The sequence below is a fragment of the Doryrhamphus excisus genome, chromosome 18 (assembly GCF_030265055.1).
Source record: "Doryrhamphus excisus isolate RoL2022-K1 chromosome 18, RoL_Dexc_1.0, whole genome shotgun sequence".
NCBI classification, from domain to species: Eukaryota; Metazoa; Chordata; class Actinopteri; order Syngnathiformes; family Syngnathidae; genus Doryrhamphus; species Doryrhamphus excisus.
Window position 1 is genome coordinate 15232566 of NC_080483.1, and position 26606 is coordinate 15259171.

The window sequence follows — 26606 nt, forward strand, 5'->3', positions numbered from 1 at the left end:
ATACAATAGTGTTTGAGCCAATAATTGTTGGAGGTGTCCATCTGACACCTTACTGAACGCCTGCCAAAAAAGTTAAAGAAGCTCTTTTTGTGGTTTGTGGCAGTCCTACACCCAAGACGAGACACTGGCATCTTGCCTTATTTGTGGAGAAAACAACAATAAGTCCATAAAGTCAAGAAGAACCTTATATATGTGCAATTTACTGTTTACGCTGTACATTGTTGTTCATATTTGATGTCATCTATTTATTCTCCACATTATTATTTATTATTATACGAACCCTGCCTCTCGCCCGAAGACAGCTGGGATAGGCTCCAGCACCCCCGCGACCCTCGTGAGGATAAGCGGTTGAAAATGAATGCCAGGCAACGAGATTTCGTTGGCAATTTCACTGCTGTGTTATTGTGCAATGACAATAAAGGAAGTCTACCTACCTACCTAACTACCTACCTACCTACCTACCTACCTACCTACCTACCTACCTACCTACCTACCTACCTACCTACCTACCTACCTACCTACCTACCTACCTACCTACCAACCAACGCATTATTGGATATTACAGTAATTCATTCTGGCCCTGTTTGTTTTGGACACCCTTGTGCTAGCGAGACCTCCCTCTTGCTAAATAGTGAGCCCACATTAATATGACATAGCATTATTTTGTTGCTCTGTTAGGCCCCGACGTCAGCCTGGAATAGGCTCCAGGATACCCCTGCGACGGGCGGTGCCACTAACAGTAATTGTGTCGGCAAGCTCCTCCCCCTGCTGACATTGTTAATCCCTGCCATCCTCTAATACCGACGTGCATAGTCACTAGTGGTCAGGACATCGAGCTCAGACGAGGTGAGAAGATCTCAAACACCCGCGAATACCTCAACTCATTCCAATGTCTTGTGAATTATTTGAAATGTTATTAGTGGTTTAGTTTTGACACATTAGCATTAGCATCAAATCTCTGTGACTTGACTGATGGATGAACTAAGAGGGGAGTGTTCAACTTACTACTTGCGGTGCAGACTCAGGAATGGAGGGGAACCAGTTTAAGGGAGTCACAGTCAAAAGCATGAAAATGAAACCCTATTGTACTCATGACACATGAACGCCTCTCCCTCAGATAAGACATGGCTGCCTGCGAGGATACAGAAGGCATTCTGACGCCTGTGGATTTTATCCAGCTGCAGGAATACATGGAAGGTAAGTGGCGCTATTTGGGTCTGTGGCTTTAAAATGTGTGGTAGTCTATAAATGAGATACTGGAGCAGGTGTACAATATTATTTTTGTTATCAGTTCTAACATAGTACAATGTATGTAGCCTCCATGATGGCATGGTATGATTGCAGTACGCATCCGATTAGATAAGGTGCTGACAGCCATATTTGCATTTCATCCGTGGACTGCTATAATTTGCTGTGATGTATGTCATTTTGAACATGGCATGTAGATGATGTGCAATTCATTATTTTTTTGTGGTCGTTTTACAGACAGCAATTTGAGAGTTAAAGATGTGATCAAGGAGTTTCAAAGCGGAGGTCGGCTGGCCCAGCACAGCATTGAAGAGGTCAGTTATGCAGAAATATCAGTACAAATATGTATTTGCCCCTTAACGTCATGTGCTTTTCAAGGAAATCCTCCATAAATAGTTCATTATTTGAGTTCAAATTTTCAAATATTTATTATTTATGGGAAATGCTACTGGATGCTGCATTTTCATCTGATTACACGACTCTGTGGTTACATCACACATAATCCAACATGTAAAAAAAAAAAAGGAAAAACAACCATCACTTAAGCCAAAACCTGAATATTTATCAAGCCTGTCAGAGAAATTATTCACAATCAAAGTTAAATTAATTAAGAAAATCAGTAATTTGTCTGTAACTTGGAAATACGTTATTATAATATATCTTTTTAATAAAGATGTGCATCTTCAAATATTATTACATGTGCTATTTTTAGTACACTGCAAGATAACAATCTTATAACTACACATAACTAAATAAAACTAAACTAAATCAAAACTTCACATCTTGTGGTGTCCATAGTACCCGGAGAAAATATGCAAACTCCACATCCTCGCCGAGGGTGGAATTGAACTCGGGTCTCCTAGCAGTGAGGCCTGCGCGCTAACCATCTTGTGGTGTTATTATGGGAATTAAATGAATAGCAATGTATTGTGTATTTCCATTAAATATGTATATTTATATTAGCTTTCATCCATCTATTTTCTATGCCACTTATCCTCATTAGGGTAGCGTGTGTATGCTGGAACCTATCCCAGCTGACTTAGAGCAAGAGTTTGATGTGTTTGATGTGCGTTACAATGAAATCTAATGTAAGGAGTTGAAACCACAAGCTAAGAAGATAGCCCCCATAATAACGTGTTTGCTGGCGAGGGTGAACAGGTGGCGGCAAATCTATCTGTGGCGGTCCAAATTCATTTGCGGCGGGCTGCCACAAATACAGGAATGAATGAGGAACACAGATGTTATCCTCACAGTTTTTCCTCTTTGACATCACTATTACACTTCTGTGGTGGGATCATAAAAAACACACAAAAAAAGATTTGCTGACACTTTGCTTAACGTCCCCCATAATCATATTTTGCCTTTACTTTTCAGGCATATTTTTCCAAAATGATTCTTCAAACGATATTATTTTAATTTGACTATAATTCCACTGTCTTACTACAAATGTTACTCTTGTTTCCATTTTCTGACATCTGACATTTCTCCATCTTTTCACAGTGTGTGACCGTGGAAGGGTTCTGTCTCTTCCTCAAGACCTACCTAGAGGTTGATGACTTCCCTGCTGATGTCTGCCAGCGCCTATTCCGCTACTTCCAATGTGTGGAGCAGGATAGCTCCACAGCAAGACCAAAGGCCAAAGGTAAAATAATACTTCTATCGATGGCTGTATCTGCACCTGCGTTTCTGCCATACAAGGATCTGAACTTGATTATATGGCGTTTCTCCATATATTAGAATTGTTTTTGCTCATTGTGTCTCTACCAGATGTGGTGTTTCTACAAGATGTTTCCTGTTACTTCTCAGTGCTGGAGGAAGGGCAGCCACGGGAGAAGCTGGAATGTTGGTTACATTCTAAATCGGGGGTGTCCATATTCTTATTTTAATGCAGATCATGTCACATATGTCACATGTCTCATAACCGCTTTTGTCTCATGTTTTCAGTTTCAAACTTTATGACAAAGACGGTAATGGACTCCTGGATAGCTCGGTAAGTTCCTCCAAATCATAATCTACTCTCTTGTATTATTATACTTGTATTGTATTCATGTGAAAGCAGCATGGTGTTATAAAGCAAGGTAGTCCGAAATGCTGGTATTGTTATGAAATATTGAAAATATGAAATATTTTGAGCAGCTCTTTTGTCTTCTCTCAGGAAGTGGATCGGATTATCAACCAGATGATGCGAGCAGCGGATTACCTGGGCTGGGATGTGGCTGAGCTTAGATCTGTATGAACTTTACTCACGTTCTTTTTTGTCAGAAATGAGCGTAGCTTAAGTCGAGTGTTTAGCGCGCAGACCTCACAGCTAAGAAACCGGGGTTCGATTCCACCTTCGGCCATCTCTGTGTGGAGTTTGCATGTTCTCCCCGTGCATATATGGCTTTTTTTCTGGGTACTATGGACACCACAAGATGTGAAGTTTTGATTTAGTTTAGTTTTATTTAGTTATATATATGTATAAGAGTTATCCTTATTAAAATGATTAAAAAACTGTACAGTTAATAAATATTAGGCGTCTGTGTGGAGTTTGCATGTTCTCCCCGTGCATGCGTGGGTTTTCTCCGGGTACTATGGACACCACAAGATGTGAAGTTTTGATTAAATTTAGTTTTATTTAGTTATGTATATGTATAAGAGTTATCCTGATTAAAATGATTAAAACACTGTACAGTTAATAAATATTAGGCGTCTGTGTGACGTTTGCATGTTCTCCCCGTGCATGCGTGGGTTTTCTCCGGGTACTCCGGTTTCCTCCCACATTCCAAAAACATGCTAGGTTAATTAGCGACTCCAAATTGTCCATAGGTATGAATGCGAGTGTGAATGGTTGTTTGTCTATATGTGCCCTGTGATTGGCTGGCCACCAGTCCAGGGTGTACCCCGCCTCTCGCCCGAAGACAGCTGGGATAGGCTCCAGCACCCCCCGCGACCCTCGTGAGGAAAAAGCGGTAGAAAATGAATGAATGAATGAATAAATGTTCTCCCCGTGCATGCGTGGGTTTTCTCCGGGTACTCCGGTTTCCTCCCACATTCCAAAAAACATGCTAGGTTAATTAGCGACTCCAAATTGTCCATAGGTATGAATGTGAGTGTGAATGGTTGTTTGTCTATATGTGCCCTGTGATTGGCTGGCGACCAGTCCAGGGTGTACCTTGCCTCTCGCCTGAAGACAGCTGGGATAGGCTCCAGCACAAGCAGTAAAAAATGAATGAATGAATGTAGCTTAATGTGCAAAAGTCTTTGGCCATCAATACCTGTGTTCTTTTATAAAGAATCGTTTGAACTGTAATTTAGAGTGCAATATTTCTGTTACTTCCTGGTTCATGGAGGTCCCTGACTATATATTTTTTTTCTGGGAGTGTAGGTGCTGAAGGATATGATGACAGCGATCGATGTGGACGACAGTGGCACAGTCACACTGGAAGAATGGCTGAAAGGAGGCATGAACAATGTGCCTTTACTAGTTCTGCTCGGACTGAAGGTGAAACCCCACGTCCCCCTTGTTTGCTCTCGCCCTACAGCATGGATTCCTTATATTGTTTCCACGCCCCAAAAGGTGCCGCAGAAAGATGGGCAGCATATCTGGAGAATGAAGAACTTTAAAAAGCCTGCCTACTGCTGTGTTTGTCAGAGCATGCTACTCGGACTCAGGAAGCAGGGGCTCTGCTGTAGCTGTAAGGTCACACGCTCGGGGGGGTCGGGGGGGGGGGGGGCAACCACACAAATCCTATGCAGATCATGAGGTTTTAAAGATGCGGTACAGTAGGTCAGCGTCTTGCATCTTGACCGACCTACTGGATTTAGCATCTTTTATAAAAACAAATATATCAAAGATGCCTCCTGAATGCTGTTTATCATATTTCTCATTTTCTCTGCCCTCAGGTTGCAAGTATACCGTCCATAGTCAGTGTTCCAACAAGAATCCCGAACCCTGCGCTCCAACCTTTGTCAAAGCGAAACAACAACTTAGGGTGAGAAGACCGCCCACTCGGACTCAGATTAATTCATCAAGTCATAGTTGTGGATTATGGCAGGCAGGATTATGAAACCGCACAGCAGTTAAATGCCTCCATTTTGGACAAAGGTGAGGAAAAGGCGGTGGTACTTTACAGTTTTTCTCCATCGGGTTGGCCCGTTTCTTGTAATAGAGCAGGGGTCTCAAACACGCGGACTAGTTTGAGTCCCCCCCTTGATATGAAAGTTTAATATTAGTGCGGCCTGCGCAAGTTTGATATGGATGCTGTATGGTATCATGTACCCAGAAAAAATGATTACGTTTGATTAATGTTCATGTAAAAGGTTAAATAACTGTTAATAGTTATCCTCCCTATCCGTGTGGAAGTGGTAAGTTTTTGGCTATTTAAGTTTAAAGGAAATAACTTGGGAGGCTACCGTTTAGGTCGCTAGCTCTCTAGTTTGCAAGTTAGCATGTGTCTCAAGACCCTGCAGTTGCGCAATATGTTGTAAATAAAAATAGTATAAATGTGACTATAGTCGTGTTTTGTCATGTCTACAGGGCTCTAATAATGCTTTGTTCATTTTAATCTGAAAAAAATCATTTGTCTACCCACCAACTATATGTGGTTTCATAAGTTTTTATTATTTGCCGTTTTATTATTATTATTATTATATTTATTTATTACTGATTGATTGATTTGAGTGGTTAGCGCGCAGAGACCAGGGTTAGGAGGAGGAGACCAGGGTTCAATTCCACCCTTGGCCATCTCTGTGTGGAGTTTGCATGTTCTCCCCGTGCATGCGTGGGTTTTCTCCGGGTACTCCGGTTTCCTCCACCATTCCAAAAACGACTCCAAATTGTCCATAGGTATGAATGTGAGTGTGAATGGTTGTTTGTCTATATGAGCCCTGTGATTAGCTGGCCACCAGTCAGGTGTGTACTCCGCCTCTCACCCAAAGACAGCTGGGATAGGCTCCAGCACCCAGCATAGACAAACAACCATTCACACTCACATTCATACCTATGGACAATTTGGAGTCGCTAATTAACCTAGCATGTTTTTGGAATGTGGGAGGAAACCGGAGTACCCGGAGAAAACCCACGCATGCACGGGGAGAACATGCAAACTCCACACAGAGATGGTCGAGGGTGGAATCGAACTCGGCTGTGTCGTAGCTGTGTGGCCTGAAAATGTCCGATTGTTATAACTTGCATCCATTGTTTAAGGATTTACACTTGATAAAATGGCTGTACCCCTTTTCACCTTTTTCCCTCAGTTACCATCTCATGACTGGGTTCGAACTGACCGCAGCTCCCCCAAGTGTCAAGTTTGCCAAAAGAAGATTAAAACTTTATCGGGACGGCGTTGTGTGTGGTGTCAAGAAATGGTAAAAAACAACATGAGTGTAGGCTTTGAATATGGAATATTCCAAATATATATGGAATATGGAACTCCATACAATGGCGTGTTTCCTCTTTAAGCGACACGATGAGTGCGTCTTGTCTGCATTATCGACCTGCGACTGCGGACCACTCAAGGATCATATACTGCCTCCGTGGGCTATATATGCTGACTCCAAGGTAAATCACTACATTCTTTGGCTGTTTATGTTTATGTTTATGTTTATATGCATTCATTTTCCTCTATTGATATGTATCCATGTTTGAAGTCATTGTTTGGATTTTGTTTGGTTTTGTCAAGGAGCAGGACACCAGCCTCTTGAACGTAACTCCTGATGGACACATTTTACAGGTATATTTGACCATTGCAGTTTATATAATAAACGATAGAAAATAAATGAAGCTATAATGCTATATTAAAGTCCATATTTGATAAATAACTTATCTTCAGGTTGTTGCAGTTCCTGACTCTCACCCCCTGCTGGTGTTTGTAAACCCAAAAAGTGGAGGAAAGCAGGGTCAAAGGTCAGTTTTGTTATGAAATCTACCCCTACTTGCCACATTTTGTAGCGCTGTTAATTTTTAATCAGATTAATCATGGTATTAAATTAATTAATTGTGATTAATCACCACGAAAAATGCCAAATTTTTACTGTATTTTCTTGAAAGAAAAATGAAAAATATTATATACTGTATATTTGTATAATAAATATACTAATACTAATAAAAAAAATACTAATATAATATTGTAAAATAATACATAAGTCTGTGTGTCCTCCATAGAGTTCTGAGCAGGTTTCAGTACCTGCTGAACCCACGTCAAGTGTACAACCTATCAAATGGTGGCCCTGCCCCTGGGTAATTGTCCTTCTACCATCTTATTGACTTCAGGTGGACATTATTATATTCTCTGTCAACAATAACTCATTTTATTTTAGGCTACATTTCTTCCGTAATCTGCGTGACTACAGGATCTTGGCATGTGGGGGAGACGGCACGGTTGGGTGGCTCCTGGACGCCATAGGTATACCGCAGAAGAAGAAGTCCGGGTCAATATATGTGATGCTAAATGTAGCATGTGTATTCCCAGATAAAGCTAATCTCCAGGTGCACCCTCAAGTGGCTATCTTGCCGTTGGGCACCGGGAATGACTTGGCACGCTGTCTGCGCTGGGGAGGAGGTAGGAGCATGAAAATCACTGAAAAAAATACTCAATGGTTGTATGCTGATTCCCATTTCCCTGTTGTCAGGCTACGATGGGTCTGACTTGAGAGACATCCTCAAGGACATTGAGGAAAGTGAGCTGATCCTTATGGACCGCTGGAACATTCAGGTGATCCCGAATGATCCGAGTCAAAGTGGAGACCCGGTGCCCAACCAGATCATCAACAACTATTTCTCAGTAGGAGTGGTGAGTTGCATGGGCTCGGTTATTAACTGATTGATACACATGGACATTCACTGACATCTGAATGTGTTCTCCGGGGGCAGGATGCTTCTATTGCTCATCGTTTTCATTCCATGAGAGAGAAATACCCTCAGAGGTTCAACAGCAGGTAAGGAACACAAGAAAACCTTGGTATACGCCTCCTACCTAACCCCTCTGGCCTCTCTGACTTTATCTCCAAGACCTCTAACATGTAATGTCCCACTGATGGATTCGTTCATGATCCTATCCATCCTGGTCACTCCCAATGAGAACCTTAGCATCCTCATTACTGCTACCTCCAGCTCTGCTTCTTGTCTTTTCCTCAGTGGTACTGTCGCTAGACCAGGGGTCTCAAACATGCAGTCCGCAGGCCAAATGTGGCCCGCAGGACACTACTTTGAGGCCCCCGCCTTCATATGAAAGTTTAATGTTAGTGCGGCCCGCGCAAGTTTGATATGGATGCTGTATGGTATCATGTACCCATTAAAAATTATTACGTTTGATTAATGTTCATGTTAAAGGTTAAATAACTGTTAATAGTTATCCTCCATATCCGTGTGGAAGTGGTAATTTTTTAGCTTTTTTAAGTTTGAAGGAAATAACTTGGAGGCTACCGTTTAGGTCGCTAGCTCTCTAGTTTGCGAGTTAGCATGTGTCTCAAGACCCTGCAGTTGTGCAATATGTTGTAAATAAAAAAAGTATAAATGTGACTATAGTCGTGTTTTGTCATGTCTACAGGGCTCTAATAATGCTTTGTTCATTTTAACCTGAAAAAACTAATTTGTCTAATTGGCGACTCCAAATTGTCCATAGGTATGAATGTGAGTGTGAATGGTTGTTTGTCTATATTTGCCTTGTGATTGTGTTTTTTTTTCTTCCTCTGATGCCTTAAGAATGAAAAACAAGCTCTGGTATTTGGAGTTTGCCACATCTGAGACCATCAACTCCTCTTTCAAGAAGCTTGCAGACTGTCTCACAATCAAGGTGAACATTTCTTTATGCATTCTGGGAATTAAACCTTCCTTGGAAAATCACAATTGTCCCGGAACAACAGTGCAGTGGCAGACGTTTGGACCTGAGCAGCGTCCCTATAGCGGGCGTTGCTGTCATCAATATACCCAGCATGTACGGTGGCACCAACCTGTGGGGTGAGTCCAAGAAGCATGACGGCCCAGCAGATGTGACGCACCATGATGTCATCACTGATCCAGACATTCTTAAAACAACACCACAAGGTGTGGAGTGGTTTTTTTTTTCTCAGTTTCTGCAGACTTCTAGATCAACGCAGGAGGCTTTTGAACCTCATTTCTTTGCAGACATGACTGATAAGCGTCTGGAGGTGGTCGGTCTGGAAGGGGTGATAGAAATGGGTCAGATCTACACTGGATTGAAGAGCGCTGGGCACAGACTGGCACAGGCTTCCCAAATTACAATCAGGTAGTGTGTTTTTTTTTACACAGTATGTATGTTACTCTGTGCCAATGATGCTCCAAAACAGCATAATTAAAAATCACACTCTTGCTCCCCCACCCCCCCATCCCACCCCATAAAGGACATTGAAATCTTTGCCAATGCAAATCGATGGTGAGCCTTGGATGCAGCCGCCGTGTACAGTAAGTTTATACTCTACTGTATATTAGATGTCACTCAGTCTAATAATACAATGTATAAAATCAATACAGCCGGACCAGGGGTGTCCAAAGTGCGACCTCTGGACCATTTGCGGTCCTAGGTTGTTTTGTAATTGGCTCTTGCCATTTTCCAAATAGAATTTAAAAAGAAAACTTTAAAAAAGTCTAAATATTCAGGAAAAAATCTGAAATTTAATGACAATGTGGTCATTTCACATGAATGATATCGTATTATTATGAGGAAAGATATATTTTTTAAAGTCGGAATATTACATAATATAACAAAACAATAAGTTGTAATTTGTGGAAAATGTTATATTGTTATGGAATAAAGTCATAATTAAAAGATGGAAATTTACAAAAAGAAATTTGAAATAGCTTTTAGGATTATAAAGTCAAAATATTAAGAGAAAATGTCCTGTTCAAACATGTAATATTATACATAAATATATGTATGAGTAATATTATTATGCTGATAACATGACCTTTATATTTAAAAAAAAAAAGTTATAATATGGGAATAAATTTACAAATATTATAGGAGTAAAGTCATAATATTACAAGAATAAAATTTACAATTATTTAAGAAGAAAAAAACAGCAACAACCAAATTTCCTACTAATAATAGCTTTGTCACCTGTATATCACAAAGTTGAGCTGCAGTTTTGTTCTTAAAATAGAAATACCTTCTTAGCATATCTGCATGTGTTGGTTTACAAAATATCAAAGTGGCCCTTGGATCCTTTCATTATTCAGTATGTGGCCCCTGGCGGAAAAAGCCTGGACACCCCTGAGCTAGACAAAGTCCCTAAAAAAGGAATCCCAAGCTATGCATGGCTGGCATTTAATTTATTAACCAGCAGGGGGCGAACCACCTCGTTAAAAACAACACAGGAAACTATCAAGTCAAGTTAAAATATGATACTCTTTTGCTGAATTATGATCCAATTGAGATGGAATCATATATATCATATATAATATAGACTGCAAGTCAGCACTTAAAATAGTTTCTCACTCATATTGTGTCTTCATTCATTCCAGATCAACATCACTCACAAGAATCAAGCTCACATGTTAATGGGTCCTCCATCGAAGTCATGCAGCTTCTTTCACAAGTAGAGCAGCCTTTTTCCACAGAGAAACTCCCAGGAACACTATATGGGAAAAAAATATATATATATATACATTATAAAGAATGAATGCTGTTGTTGCATGACAGTTTCTAATTTGGATGCTGGCCTAATATCTTTTAATGCGCTCTTTGCCTCCTATACATCTATTTATCTGTGTATTTATCAGTGTTTTTAATGTTAATTTGTGTGAGGGCAACCATTTAACACAGAGGTAGGGAACCTATGGCTCGGGAGCCAGGTAGGGCTCTTTTAATGACTGTATCTGGCTCTCAAGCATTTACCACAATAAAAATGTATGTTTGCTAACATTTTAAAGTAAACATCACAGAAATCACTGTTAAAAATATTAAAAATCAACAACTTTCTTATGCATTTTAATCCGTCCATCTATTTTATACTGTAATACGGCCGACCATATCTATCTTTCCTGATGATATTTTCAAGGTCAAACACCAAAACTCGATTATTACTGGGTAATGCGGTAGTCTACCTCGGTCATTGAGATGTCAACATGTAAATGTAAACTTTCCTCCTTTAGTCAAATAGTCACCTAGCTAAAGCTGCAGAACCAAGCCTTCTGGCAAAGATGGCCAAAAGAATGAAATATACTGAGCACGGTGCAAAACCATGCAGCAGCAGAAGTTGCATTAATGGCAGCAAGTATTTGATTTATTATTGGACACTGCGCTGCTCACAAAAGTGTGCTGGCCACACCCCCTTGGCGTGGGGTAGTGTGCCTGGTCTACGTAATTAGAGCCCATTATATCTAAAACTGTTGGTCTTACATAAAAATGCACACATTTTATTGCATTCAATGTTTAAAAAAATGTATATGGCTCTCACAGATACACATTTTTAAAATATCTGGTCTTCATGGCTCTTGTAGCCAAAAAGGTTCCCGACCCCTGATTTAACATGACATTAATTGGACAATATTAGCTATACTAGTGAAGATGAAATATGGAATGAATATACAGTCAAGGAGCTTCATGTCAGGCAGTGCATTGTGATTTTATTTTGATATTAAATGTTGGGAAATGCACCCATTTCACTGTAATTGTGCCAATTTTAAAGCCTATCCCAGAGATTATATCACAGTATGCATGGAAATCCATGTCTTAACTATATTCTCTGTGTCTCATTTAAAAAAAAACTATGCTGCAGGCTTATATACTGGTACATACAGTATTTTCATGCAGCCTCCTTATTGAATTTCTAAATGCTTATCTATCCTGAAGGCATACAGAGTAGTGCTTTGCAGTATGCATGGGTGGGAAAGAGGGGTTAATCCTGAATTAGTGACGAAAAGTAGCATGCAGGAGGATTAATCCCAAATAAGTGAGCTGGCAAAAGTGGAACTTGTGTGGGAGCAGATTTCATGTGGGTAAGACATGGAGTATGCAGATGGCTGAAAAGTGCAAAACACCTTAAAGGAGACCTACTATGCTTTTTTCCACTTTTTTGACCTATAAACGTAGTTAAATGTTGTATTTTCGTGTTAAATGATACCAAAGTTTAAGATAATGAGGTTTGCATATTTTGAAGTGAGCCCTAAAAGAAGTTTGGGAATAGAACCCGGTTGTCCTAGCCGTGTAGCCTGCGTGCTAACCGCTCATAAATATTTTTAACCATTACAGTACCTAACTACATTCATCCGTTCCCCAAGTAAAGTTCCATTTCCTGTCACCCTAAATGATCCACCCCGCACTCTAAAAAGAAACCGGATCACGTCGGAGCATCCCGGGAGAGGGTTCATGTGCGGTTTGAATTAGCTGGCTCGTGACTGTTAAGTTATGACATGAGCGCTATTAGCCGACACTTCAATGGTTGCTGACAAACAGACATTTACAGCTGTGACTGTGCCACCCATTATCCAAATCCCTGAATGGCCGTAATACTGTTGCATCTCCCCCATGTCTTGAACTGCAGGCAAGGCCCAGTCCTGACGTTAGATGTTATATATATATATATATATATATATATATATATAGTAAAATCTCTCTCTATATATATACATATATATTTATAAAGTGTGTAATTTAATGGTACTGATTTAATAGTTGGAAGTTGAATAGCATTACTGTCAGTGTTATGCTGACCCCAGATTACCTGCTTTAGTGGTCTACAGGATAAAGAGGAATCTCTGTCTTGGCTGCTCAGTACAATATGGCTTACAATATGTTTGCACTACAAGGTCGGATGTGTTTAGTCATAATGGGAAGAGGCCTACCTCTTCAGCACCAACAGTTTCCCACCACGTCCACGGGCGTATTTAGTCATTTGGGGGCCCGAGGTAAACCTAGTCATTGGGGCCTGACACATTATTATTATTATTATTTTTATTTTTTACATTTTTCCAAAATGTGAGTATGTAATTTTTGTCATTTTTTTCTTTTTTTCCTGATATATGTTACGGTGGTCTAGCGGTTAGCGCGCAGACCTCACAGCTAGGAGGACCAGGGTTCAATTCCACCCTCGGCCATCTCTGTGTGGAGTTTGCATGTTCTCTCCGTGCTTGCGTGGGTTTTCTCCGGGTACTCCGGTTTCCTCCCACATTCCAAAAACATGCTAGGTTAATTAGCGACTCCAAATTGTCCATAGGTATGAATGTGAGTGTGAATGGTTGTTTGTCTATATGTGCCCTGTGATTGGCTGGCGACCAGTCCAGGGTGTACCGAAGACAGCTGGGATAGGCTCCAGCACCCCCACGACCCTCGTGAGGAAAAGCGGTAGAAAATGAATGAATGAATGATATATGTTACAATTATATGTCAGCTGTTAATTATGTTTATCATCTTCAAACGTGTGAATATGAGAAAATTATCCCAGAAAATAAATAATAAATACTCCTTAAAATTATTACCAAACAAGTCATTCATTCATTTTCTACCGCTTATCCTCACAAGGTTTGCAGGGGTGCTGGAGCCTATCCTAGCTGTCTTTGGGTGAGAGGCGGGGACTGGTCGCCAGCCAATCACAAGGCACATATAGACAAACAACCATTCACACTCACATTCATACATATGAATAATACTTATGTTACAATTTGGAGTTGCCAGTTAACCTAGCATGTTTTTGGAATGTGGGAGGAAACCGGAATACCGGCACGGGGAGAACATGCAAACTCCACACAGACACGGCCGAGAGTGGGATTGAACTCGGGTCTCCTAGCTCTGAGGTCTGCGCGCTAACCACTCGACCTCCGTGCTACAAGTCAGTCATCTCAAAGCTATTTAGAGTAATTGATAAGAACATTAAGACTTGCTTTCATACTCACGTCTTTGTGATGAAAAGCGCCACTCTCAGCCTCGTCTCTAAGCATTCTCCTCGGTTGACACTGACCGTCGCGGTGCTGCTGTACTTGTGACCCTGAACACAGCTGTGGCGTTCACACTTCATCAGATTTTATGGTGAGTACACTATTTATTGTTTTAACATACTATGCTTAACTTATTTTTAATAACGTTAAAAAGAAGAGACTTCCTTAAACTCTTTTTTTACCTCAATAGTTAGCTTAAACATTGGTTACTTCTTTTTACACCTGTATTACCGCTAAGACATTGTTCAAATATTATTGAAAACATTGTCTATACTTTTACAAGTTTTCAGGATGGTAACAGTTAATCTCCAGAAAACTTATTTCTAAATTTGAACCAATCCAGTATTCAGGAAGACTTTGATTTTAAATGTCAATTCCACTGTAATTATTCACAAAAGTTAGCATTAGCCTCTAACTCTTGCTAGCTGGCAAAATGTAAAATGTAATCAAATTTAGCTTCAACTGGTTATCATCAAGTGCAACATTAATTTGAGATTATATTTAGGATATCATTCCTGTCAAAAACGTAGTTTTCTATTTCAAACAGCTTCTATTTTTACTGTTTAGTCGTCCAGTAATAGTCCCATGTGAGCCCCGCCGTGGTTAGTGGTTTATATTTAGACCGTGCGACGCATGGGCGTTTGCGTCATTGCAATCCCGTGAACACGTCACTCAGATGACGTTTGCTGTGAGCGCGACATGATTGGCTGTTGACCGGAAACTATCCCCGCCTTCTGTTCCGTTTTAGGCGTCATCCCGCCTTGTAGTCCTCCCAGCGCGATAAAACAAGCAGCAGATGGAGCCTTCCTGGTGAATCTCAACAGAAGAGTGTGCGTGTGTGAGTGTGTGAGTGGGTGAGTGGGTGTGTGCATCAGAGGTGGTTAGTTCACGCCCTTGGAATACATGAATAACAGCAGAATTTGGATATTTACATGAATCAGGTCAGTATATGGTACCTGTAACTCGTCTTATGGGACATAATTAGCTTAAGTAAATGTCCAAAATTATTATTTTTTAACTGCATTAGTTCTTCCCAAGTTAATTCACAGTTTGATATAGTTTGGTAATTCTGCTCAGTAAATATGAAATACAGTTAATTATTCTAATAGTGAGCTTGTATAATTATTAGCATGTGTCACAGTGTAGCATTAGCATAACTGTATGTAGCCTAGTTGTATCTTTTTATATAGTTGCTTTGCTGATGAGGAAAACATTAAAAATGTTACATTTACAAAATGTTAGATATTCATTTTCATGTAATATATGCACAAACATCTTCTAGTTAACTCCCCAAGCATTAACAAAGCTAAAATGGAACTCTAAAGATTAACCAAGCCGCCTTTTAAAGGTCTTTCAGGAAGTCTTCACTTTCTGTCCTCACAATGTTGCCAATAAGTCTTCTTCAAAACACACACCTGTGCAAGTACACACACACACACACACACAAGCTTTGCCACCCTTCCCATTTCACATGGCACCGGGCCCGCATCCTGTAATACAATCTGCAACACTCCCTGGTCTAGTCCCTGTGAAAGAGGGTTGCCCTCCACTGAAGGAGTTCTTCAGAACATGACCAGCCAGTAACACAATACGCCACAGCATCTGACGGCTCCACCAGGCCGGCCTCTAAACTTTCTAAAGAGGACGAAAAGATGCCTTGGAGCTACAGAGAGGGCACGGTGGGACATCAAGTATCCACGGGGATAATAGAAGCAGGTTTAGATTTCCTGAAGCCACTGAGGTCCAAAACAATCTGTTCCCAGAGCGACTTGATCAGAGTTGATAACGATTTATTCCCTATAGCAGGGGTCTCAATTTACCTGGGGGCCACTGGAGCTAGGGTCTGGGTGAGGCTGGGCTGCATCAGGTAAAAAAAAAAAAAAAAAAAAAAAAAAAAAAAATATATATATATATATATATATATATATATATATATATATATATATATATATATATATATAAAGAAAAAAATAAAATAAAAATATTAATAAATATTAAATATTAATAAATATGTATATAATATAATAGTCTTCAATGCTTCTGCTATACCCTCCACTTTTTCAGTGCTTTGGCTCTTTGCAAAAGCTCTGATAAAACATTAAATTATTATAAATTATTATAAATTAATTTTTATTTATTATTAAATTATTAAATAAATGTTTAATGTTAATTTTTATTTTTCAACACAAAATAAGATGGAAAAATAAATAAGCAAATCAAAAAACAAATGAAACAAGTGAAACAAATGAACACATTTTTATTTATTATTAAATTATTAAATAAATGTTTAATGTTAATTTTTATTTTTCGACACAAAATAAGATGGAAAAATAAATAAGCAAATCAAAAAACAAATCAAACAAGTGAAACAAATTAACAAATTAATTTTTATTCATTATTAAATAAATGTTTAATGTTAATTTTTATTTTTTGACACAAAATAAGATGGAAAAATAAATCAGCAAATCAAAAAACAAATGAAACAAATTAATTTTTATTTATTATTAAATTATTAAATAAATGTTTAATGTTAATTTTTATTTTTTGACACAAAATAAGATGGAAAAATAAATCAGCATATCAAAAAACAAATTAAACAAATTAAACTTTCATATCAAGGCGGGGGCCTCAAACTAGCGTCGCCCGCGGGCCGCCGTGAGTTTGAGACCCCTGCCCTATAGGAATGAATGGAAAATGGAAATAATCCAACTGTAGACCATCTTAAAATATTTCTTTATTGTTCTTCAGCTGTTTTGAGGAACATTTTAACACACAGTAGTCAGTTACAAAGAATATAACATATGAACGCAAAGTGATTTTTACCTCAAGCCGCAAAAAAAAGCTAAACTTCTCATATGGTAGGCTGTCATCATCAAAAAAAGCCCAAGAAAAAGCATGAAAATACTAATAATATAAGAAAAATACACATACCCAGAAGTAATACTTTCACATTTATTTGTATGTTGTTGTTGTGGTTTGAATTCTAAAGTTTAAAGGCAAAGTTTCCCCAACATTTTCAATGAAATGACCTCAAGTGCATTTAACTGCTGCAACCCAGCACTCCAGTGTCATAACTCACATATGGCATATTTTGCATATTTTACATACATAACATCCGTCTGTGTTTAGTTTCACTGTGGTAACTGTTATCATTGTGTCGCAGCAATGCCCTGTGTTCAAACACAGCATGCATCCCTGGCCCACGACACCCACTTCAGCCCCGACTCGCTAAACCCTGACCTCAGCGCCGCGCTGGTGATGGACATCAGCGGGCAGAAGGAGCAGCTGTCGACATCGTTGTTACCCAGCATCAATACCTTGGTGGGAAGTGGCTACATTGGGGAGTTTGATGCTTATTCCTGCAAGATCACCACCTTGCCTTCCACGTCTACGGTTTCATTCAGTCACGCCTCTGTAGCTGAGACCTCCGACTGCCACATGCAGAACCAAGCGTACAAGCTGGATGACCTCCAAGTGTATGGCTGCTACCCAGGCTCGTTTACACTCAGTTGCCTTGACGAGACGCTGTCATCATCGTGCGGTTCTGACCATTATGGCAGTCCGGGGTACAGCGCCACCGCCGCTTCCCCTCCCACAACAGGGTTTCAGACACTGTATGCACCCGCATGGGAGTCCACCACGTTCAGCCCCTACAGTTCAGTCCCCTCAAGTGATAAACAGTCGCCATTTTTCAGCTTCGCCCCCACACCGGAGCAGCATTCTCCACCAGTGGTGCCTCGACAGGATGCTCAAGACGAGACTTTCTTCCTGCCGCCTCAGCAGCAGGTGGATTCACGTCACTGCCCCGTCATGACCATGGAGCATGGCGGAAGGCTTGCGGAGGCGTCGGGCAAAATTCACAACCCGGGTTTGAGCGAAGGACGCTGTGCCGTGTGTGGAGACAATGCATCATGCCAGCACTACGGAGTCCGCACATGTGAAGGCTGCAAAGGTTTCTTTAAGGTGAGCAACTGAGCTGCAATTCACCTCCACAATATTGTTATTCTTCAGAGAAATACTAAGCATTGCAATTTTATTATTTTATTATATTTTTAACGCTATACCTTGAAAAATGTATTTCAGATATATAGGTAGATATATTTATATAGAATTCATTAGCTCAGCTGAAGTCAATTGTATAATAAACAGTGAAAAAGCTAATAAAAATAAAAGAAAATGAAATATAAAAATAACAAAAAAATTGATATATGAATTAAAAATTATTATTGAATTATTTCACTTTCTCAGCTGCAATAATAATAAAAAACGCACATTCAATTAATTAAGAGTCATGTAAAATATTACAATAAAAAAATGTTTTAATTGAATTTTTTTATTGAATTTCATGATTACATTCATCACATATATGTTCATGATCTGCATTATTTTATTTATTTTATTTATTTATTTATTTATTTTTTATTTTATTATTTTATTTTATTTTGTTTCTATATTTATTTAAAATGTTCTTATTTGTTATGTTAATTGTTAAAAGTGAGCTGGCTGGCTCCGTAATTGCTGGTGTTCTAATAATTACTTGTAATAATAATTTCCCTCAAAGAAACTTCATTTTTTAAGCTGAAGAAAATGTTAAAGACTCAATAATACATAATGTATACATTTAATCATCCATTTTCAATGATTGGCATGCTTAATTGGCTGGGAGAATTCCCACAATTCCACTCAGAGGCTTGCAAGGTGCGCTCTGTTACCAAATATGGTTCATTCCTCAACAAAGATCCAGTATTACTACTGTACTTTTAGCATGATAAACAGTCTATCCATAATGATATCGTTTTTTCCTGATTGGCAGCGAACTGTGCAGAAAAATGCAAAGTATGTTTGCCTTGCCAATAAAGACTGTCCGGTGGACAAGAGGAGGAGGAACCGTTGCCAGTTCTGCCGTTTCCAGAAATGTCTTACAGTGGGAATGGTCAAAGAAGGTAATGTAAGATGGACCTCCTGTAATGTTTTCACTGACTGAACGCATGATGATGTTCGACAAAACACGGTTAGTCATGACAATCTTGTGAAACCAAAGCAAGGAATGAAAGACACACGTTAGCGGAGATTTACAATGTCAGCTGCAGAAAGACACAAACTGAAAATGGACGTAGCAGCTGCGTGGAGTGCGGTGGCAGTCATGTGAGAGTCACAAGCATGCATTTGAAGTCTTCCTCTCCTCCTTTTCTGTCACTGTTGTAGTTGTTCGACGAGACAGCCTGAAAGGTCGCCGGGGTCGCCTGCCATCCAAACCAAAGATAGTGGCGGAGGCGACCTCCTCCACCCCGAATGTCAACATCATAACTTCTTTGGTACGAGCCCATTTAGACTCAAACCCGACCATTGGGAAGCTTGACTACTCCAAGGTAGGTGTGCGTGGATGCGGCATGTGTTTCGTTTGCACGCAATTCCATATACACTACTGATCAAAATTTTAAGACTAGTTTAAATATGTCAGAATTTGCACCGTTACTTCTGAAGGAGGTTCTTTATGGAGGACCAAAACTGCCCAAATAATAAATAAATATATAAAATATAAAAGCAAAAATAAATACAAAAATAAAAAACAAGATTCAAAAATTAAAAATAAATACAAAAATATTTGCTGTGGCCGTTCGCAGGCATACCTAGTCGATTTTCGCACTCACATGTCGATCAACCAATAGGCGAACAGTTCAACCCAAGACACACTTAGGACCGCCCCCTCATTTGAATAGTTTTTCCTTCTGCATTTCAAGCTGACATTGTCTTCTGCATGAAATAAATACATATGAGAGCAGAGTGCTTTTATTTATTTATTGATATGTAATTCTATTTATATATTTATTTTTGTATTTATTTCTACATTTATTTTTGTATTTATTTTTAATTTTTGAATCTTGTTTTTTATTTTTGTATTTATTTTTGCTTTTATTTATTTATTTATTTATGTATATATTTTTTTATTTTTGTTTTTATTTCCATTTATATTAATTTTTTTGTATTTAATTTTTTGATATTTTTTTCATTTTTGTTTTTATTTCCACTTTTATTTATTTATTATTTTGGCAGTTTTGGTCCTCCATAGTTCTTAGCAGAACTCATTCATTCATTCAATTTCTACCGCTTATCCTCATGAATGTCATGGGGGTGCTGGAGCCTATCCCAGCTGTCTTCGGGTCAGAGGCGGGGTACACCCTGCACTGGTGGCCAGCCAATCACAGGGCACATATAGACAAACAACCATTCACACTCACATTCATACCTATGGACAATTTGGAGTCGCTAATTAACCTAGCATGTTTTTGGAATGTGGGAGGAAACCGGAGTACCCAGAGAAAACCCACGCATGCACGGGGAGAACATTTATTATTATTATTATTAATTAACTGTACAGTGTTTTAATCATTTTAAAAAGGATAACTCTTATACATATACATAACTAAATAAAACTAAACTAAATCAAAACTTCACATCTTGTGGTGTCCATAGTACCCAGAGAAAACCCACGTATGCACGGGGAGAACATTTATTATTATTATTATTTATTAACTGTACAGTGTTTTAATCATTTTAAAAAGGATAACTCTTATACATATACGTAACTAAATAAAACTAAACTAAATCAAAACTTCACATCTTGTGGTGTCCATAGTACCCGGAGAAAACCCACGCATGCACGGGGAGAACATGCAAACTCCACACAGCGATGGCCGAGGGTGGGATTGAACTCGGGTCTCCTAGCTGTGAGGTCTGCGCGCTAACCACTCGACCGCCGTGCAGCCCAATAAAGTTAACAATTAATTGTTATTAATACTATTTTTAAATGTAATGTCCTGAACTCCTGATTCAATACCAGTGCTGTACTGTGTTTGACTCTTTTCAGTGGATAGTAAATCTATACTGCAATACAAGTACAAGTAGTACTCTGACTACTAGATTTATATCCACTTTAGCGAGATACAAATGAAATCTGTTCTGCTTGGTAAGCCCTTCCTCTTCTTTGGTCCGCAGTACCAGGAGACGGTTGACAACGTGTCAGACAAGGAGGACGCCGGTGACATCCAGCAGTTCTACGACCTGTTGAGCGGCTCGTTGGAGGTGATAAAAACCTGGGCTGAAACCATTCCAGGGTTCTCGGACTTCTGCACAGAGGACCAGCAGCTGCTTCTGGAGTCTGCCTTTGTGGAGCTCTTCATCCTACGTCTTGCATACAGGCCGGTTGCCTTAAAGTATTCAATTTAGAGCTGTCAATGGATTCAATTATTTAATTGCGATTAACTACACTGTGATTAATCACAACTGATTGAAGTGTATCGGTGTACCTCAGAAACAACGTTTTCAAGTGTTTATTAAACATTGTGTTCATTTTAAACAGCTCAACACAAAATTGACAAGAAAAACAAACACAATGTGTAACAAGTGGACATTGGTAAAGTAAACTGTCCATCACTTAAATATCATTCTATTCAAGCAAATCTCACCAAATACTGTATAATTAGTAGTAAAAAAAAACACCCAACTACTAACTATATGTGCCCTGTGATTGGCTGGCGATCAGTCCAGGGTGTACCCCGCCTCTCGCCAAAAGACAGATGGGATAGGCTCCAGCACCCCCACGACCCTCGTGAGGAAAAAGCGGTAGAAAATGAATGAATGAATGAATTGTGAATGGTTATTTTGTCTATATGTGTCCTGTGATTGGCTGGCCACCAGTCGAGGGTGTACCCCGCCTCTCGCCCAAAGACAGCTGGGATAGGCTCCAGCACTCCCATGGCCCTCGTGACGATAAGCGGTAGAAAATGAATGACTTTGACAGCCCTAATTAAAAACATGTATATTGTTCCTTTTGATTTTAATACATAGTTTAAACATGCGCAGATCAAACCCAGAGAAAAACAAGCTGATCTTCTGCAACGGCGTCGTCCTCCACCAACTCCAGTGCGTTCCAAGTTTTGGGGACTGGATCGACTCCATCATGGATTTCTCTCAGAGCCTCCACCGCATGAACTTAGACGTGTCCCTTTTTGCATGCCTTTCGGCGCTCGTCATCATCACTGGTTGGTGATACTTCTCACAGTCGACCACCATCGTACTGTTTCTAACTCGTTTTTCCGCTCTTTAGATCGCCACGGCCTCAAAGAACCTAAACGCGTTGAAGATTTCCAGAGCAATCTCATCTCTTCCTTAAGGGAACACGTGAGTGGAAACAGATCGGAAATGAGCAGAACCCAGCCCAACTATCTCTCTCGGCTTCTGGGTAAGCTGCCAGAGCTGAGGACTCTTTGCACTCAGGGCCTGCAGCGCATCTTCTACCTAAAACTCGAGAACCTTGTCCCTCCTCCACCAATTGTGGATAAGATCTTCATGGATATCTTACCATTTTGAATGCAACTGAACACAAAGTTGAAGGATTTTTTTTTTTCCGCTGGTGGTAAATAACACTTAAAGAAGTTATTTGCCACCTCATAACGGATAACCTATCTATAGCAGCTATCTTTAAACATGCATGCAGAACCTTTTAACCATAGGTACCCTATGGAACAGTTAGAGGTGCGACACTCCAAAGAAGAACCACCGGTGTGCGGATTGATGTTGAGTGACATATCTACATTTACGTGATGTGAAAGATCCGAATAAGGTACTGAAATGTTTTAATACTTCATATTTGTGTGTACAATTCTAAAAGGCCTTCATTGCTGCGTTAAATGTGTCAATGTTGCCATTCTATGCAAGTAAAAAAAAAACCACAGTGTTAAATAATGGTTGCTGAAATCAAACACGCTAATCTCCTACATAGCATGTCGCTTATTCATGTTCACGTGTTCCAAAATGGAAACTCAGTGATTGTTGTGAAAGGGCCAACGTTTACACCTGTTTTAATGAAAGCCTTATGGCCTTAAGCTAAGCTAAATGTTCTGACATTACCCTCGGGTTGGTGATGCTGGCTGGCTTCCAGCTGAAACAATTTCTTGGTTTTGGAACCGAATCACATTTGAGAAACATTGCAAAAACAACCGCCTTTAAGATCAAGCGGCTCAAAGTCGGTTTTATTCCCAATACCACAATCATCATTATTCCAGGCCTGCACAAGCTGTGGATTGCCTGAGGAACGCGTATCTGATATGTGAGAGTATCAAATCATGAGAAGTGATTTGCAGCCTGGTTCAGATTTCCCCCCCCGTGCCTTCAAAAACATCTTTCACTGTCTGTTTAATGAAGTCTTTTCATAATTGTAATGTCAGATATTTCAAATTCTTGGCAAAACATTACACGGCTAAATATGAAAGTGTGTTGAATAATGTCCTTCTTCTGATACTTTATGTGCTTCGTACATTTTATGCTCTTTTTGTTCAATGTTGACTCTTTAAGTAAATCACATCAATTACAAGCAACAGGGGTCTTCTCATACGGTGGACTTCTTTCTCCATCGGTGGCGTCCACTTTGGGACGGACAGGGCTTTTCAACATGTATGAATATTGACAGAATATTTGATAATAAATTCTTAAAATGTATTATCCTTTGCTTTTATTTCATGAGATTATGAACTGAAGCTGTAGCTGGTAATAGGATTTACGGTGGTATTTTTAAAATTACCACAAGGCTTGAAGTATCAAAATAATTCCACTGGTCTCTGAAGAGAGAGTCTCTGCGCTTTCCAGTGATACTTTATATGAGACATTACGGTAAATCATAGGGACTGCGTCGCAGCCTCTACCGGAAGACAGAGTGGTTGTGGGTCTGTTTACAGAGCAATGGAAGCCTGAGTGACAGAAGCACGCTTTCATCGACAAAGTTCTGCAGAAAAGTGATATTTTATCGGCTTTATGTCTGTAGTACTCAATATCATAGACATAAAAAATAAGCCATTTAAAAAAAAACAGTAAATAAGACATAATATATTATTTACGTCTGAGCAACGCATTCATTGGAGTACAGGCAGCATAGAAAGTGTATGTGTGGCACTGCAATACTGTCTCTGTCCACCAGAGAGACCCAGAGGATCCAGAGGGAGGCTGACGTAATTGCAGCACCCCAATGAATGCATTGCTCAGACACATTATGGGCAAAAAAAATTTAATCTTCACATTGGTACATGTCTGTATCTTTCTCAGATACACCTTTGAATTGTTAAGTTGCTGTGTGATGAGTTTAGTGATATTTTTCAGACGTCACCGTGAGTCAGACTGTGTTATATGTTGTTATACGCTACGGTTTACAGTAGCCAAGAAAGAGCTACATAGTAGACATAGTAGTTTTAAAAGTAAAGGAGAATTTATACACCGAAATTTACAGTAATCAGATTTACTGAATGGACGGTGGGGTTATAAAGATTTCACTCGCAAATTTTCACGACTCAACTTCTCTCTCTAACGCAAAAACAGTTCTTGCTTGTTTTTCAGCCAAGCATTTTCATACTGAGCAGATGACAGATGACACTGCGCCGCTGTCATCGTCCAGACTGCGCCGGCCCATGTGACACTTGATCCGACCGTACACCGAGATATGGGCGTCTGGTGCCGCTGGCAGACAGAGTGGAAAAATTGGGTAGAAAAGTGCAGGAGCGAATATGGAAGTTAGCTTGCACTGACATGTTTCTTCTTCTGGCAGCTGAAAGGTGATGAGCCACGTGGAGTTTGTCCGATTGAAAGCATTGTAGTGGAAGAGAACGGGGGGAGTTTGCAGCCACAACAGACACATTTGATCCACAAGAACATATGTGAGGTCAGAGGTGAGTGGCTCACTGTCTGTGTTGTCGTTCACCTCCAGTGAGATTTCATGAAGATGAAGGGTTCAGGGTCCGTAACCCCAGCGGTCCTCATCGCGTCTTTTTCCAAATGTAGAAAAGTGTCATGTGAACTTTAGAACTCTGCGCTGACATGTAACACTCAGCATTCACGCACACCCCGACTGCACGTGGAATTATGTTCGCAATGCTTATGCGGCTCGCTTGTCATGTGATCTATGCATGTTTCACACTTAGCATGCAGTATCTTATGATACCATACACTAGAGTTTTCCAAAGCTCTTTTACATATTCATTCATTTTCTACCGCTTTTCCTCACGAGGGTTGCGGGGCATGCTGGAGCCTATCCCAGCAGTCTTCGGGCGAGAGGCGGGGTACACCCTGAACTAGTCGCCAGCCAATCAGAGGGCACATATAGACAAAAAACCATTCACACTCACATTCATACCTATACCCATAACTAAATAAAACTAAACTAAATCAAAACTTCACATCTTGTGGTGCCCATAGTACCCGGAGAAAACCCACGCATGCACGGGGAGAACGTGCAAACTCCACACAGACGCCTAATATTTATTAACTGTACAGTGTTTTAATCATTTTTGAAAAGGATAACTCTTATACATATACATAACTAAATAAAACTAAACTAAATCAAAACTTCACATCTTGTGGTGTCCATAGTACCCGGAGAAAACCCACGCATGCACGCGGAGAACATGCAAACTCCACACAGACGCCTAATATTTATTAACTGTACATTGTTTTAACCATTTTAAAAAGGATAACTCTTATACATATACATAACTAAATAAAACTAAACTAAATCAAAACTTCACATCTTGTGGCGTCCATAGTTCCTGGAGAAAACCCACGCATGCACGGGGAGAACGTGCAAACTCCACACAGACGCTTAATATTTATTAGCTCTACAGTGTTTTAATCATTTTAAGAAGCATCACTCTTATACATATACATAACTAAATAAAACTAAACTAAATCAAAACTTAACATCTTGTGGTGCCCATAGTACCCGGAGAAAACCCACGCATGCACGGGGAGAACATGCAAACTCCACACAGAGATGGCCGAGGGTGGAATTGGACCCTGGTCTCCTAGCTGTGAGGTCTGCACACTAACCACTCCACCCTCGTGCAGCCTTTGCAACATATTGAAACTAAAAATTTAACTCATGAGCAACACATACCAACTGAATGGCACAGATTTCTGCACGCTGTCTTGTTGCTGGGCGGAGTTTGGAATCTTGGCCACAAAGCCGAGAATGGACAGGGAGAAGCGGAAGAAACACACACAAAGGAAATGACTCCAAAATAACACCATAACAGAGATAGGCTTATTATACAAATAATACAATTCATGTATTCACTCCTCTGTATTAAATATGAAATATTTATAGTAGTTTTGTGCCACTGCTTGTACTCTTTCGGGACTCTAACCTTAATGCACACCTACAGAAAAAGCAGTTAGTTTTTCTGCAGATAGCCATTGTTAGTCTCATAGCATATTCATCAATACACGCATATGTTTGTACACGTGCGCACCAGTTTGGGGCGTGGGTGTACTGTTATTGAGTGTGGAAAACCCTTGTGTGTGAGTTTATTTATAGCCTGGCCATTGTTGAGCCAATAGAAACCTCTGTGATTGGATCTGGCCTTTCTGTCTCTCACAGTGGAGAGTCTGCTGATAAATGACTTGGCAGACGTCCCTGTGATAAGTGTACGCCCCACATCAG

General features: G+C 39.8%; 2 protein-coding genes and 1 long non-coding RNA gene across 6 annotated transcripts; 2 read left to right on the top strand and 1 right to left on the bottom strand.

Moving 5' to 3' along the window:
* Positions 1-739: 739 nt before the first annotated feature.
* Positions 740-12708, top strand: dgkab (diacylglycerol kinase, alpha b). Of its 3 annotated transcripts, XM_058055855.1 has the most exons (24): positions 740-846; positions 1118-1197; positions 1486-1562; positions 2749-2890; positions 3016-3094; positions 3193-3238; positions 3404-3478; positions 4616-4732; positions 4808-4925; positions 5134-5222; positions 6487-6597; positions 6692-6790; positions 6912-6962; positions 7062-7135; positions 7394-7468; positions 7549-7634; positions 7701-7790; positions 7861-8021; positions 8102-8166; positions 8933-9023; positions 9094-9274; positions 9356-9476; positions 9592-9652; positions 10712-12708. In XM_058055855.1, the coding sequence occupies exons 2-24, from the start codon at positions 1125-1127 to the stop codon at positions 10787-10789; spliced, it is 2160 nt and encodes a 719-aa protein (XP_057911838.1). In that variant the 5' UTR covers positions 740-846; positions 1118-1124; the 3' UTR covers positions 10790-12708. The 3 variants fall into 3 exon arrangements, with proteins under 3 accessions (XP_057911838.1, XP_057911836.1, XP_057911837.1); XM_058055853.1 differs by lacking the exon at positions 740-846 and having other exon boundaries at positions 1125-1197; positions 3016-3113; XM_058055854.1 differs by lacking the exons at positions 740-846; positions 1118-1197; positions 1486-1562; ... (2 more) ...; positions 3193-3238; positions 4808-4925 and having other exon boundaries at positions 3403-3478.
* LOC131106645 (uncharacterized) lies at positions 9071-14724 on the bottom strand. The gene is made up of 4 exons (XR_009120107.1): positions 14683-14724; positions 14081-14182; positions 10742-10824; positions 9071-9387 (listed from the first exon to the last, which is right to left on the bottom strand). It is a non-coding gene; the product is annotated as an uncharacterized LOC131106645 (long non-coding RNA).
* Positions 14519-24813, top strand: LOC131106631 (nuclear receptor subfamily 4 group A member 1-like). 2 transcript variants are annotated; one of them, XR_009120105.1, is made up of 9 exons: positions 14519-15063; positions 17286-18085; positions 18936-19065; positions 19328-19491; positions 21119-21321; positions 21986-22164; positions 22230-22745; positions 24509-24653; positions 24717-24813. XR_009120105.1 is itself a non-coding variant. In XM_058055873.1 (7 exons), the coding sequence occupies exons 2-7, from the start codon at positions 17288-17290 to the stop codon at positions 22490-22492; spliced, it is 1737 nt and encodes a 578-aa protein (XP_057911856.1). In that variant the 5' UTR covers positions 14519-15063; positions 17286-17287; the 3' UTR covers positions 22493-23583. The 2 variants fall into 2 exon arrangements, 1 of the variants encoding a protein (XP_057911856.1); XM_058055873.1 differs by lacking the exons at positions 24509-24653; positions 24717-24813 and having other exon boundaries at positions 22230-23583.
* The last annotated feature ends 1793 nt before the right edge of the window (positions 24814-26606 follow it).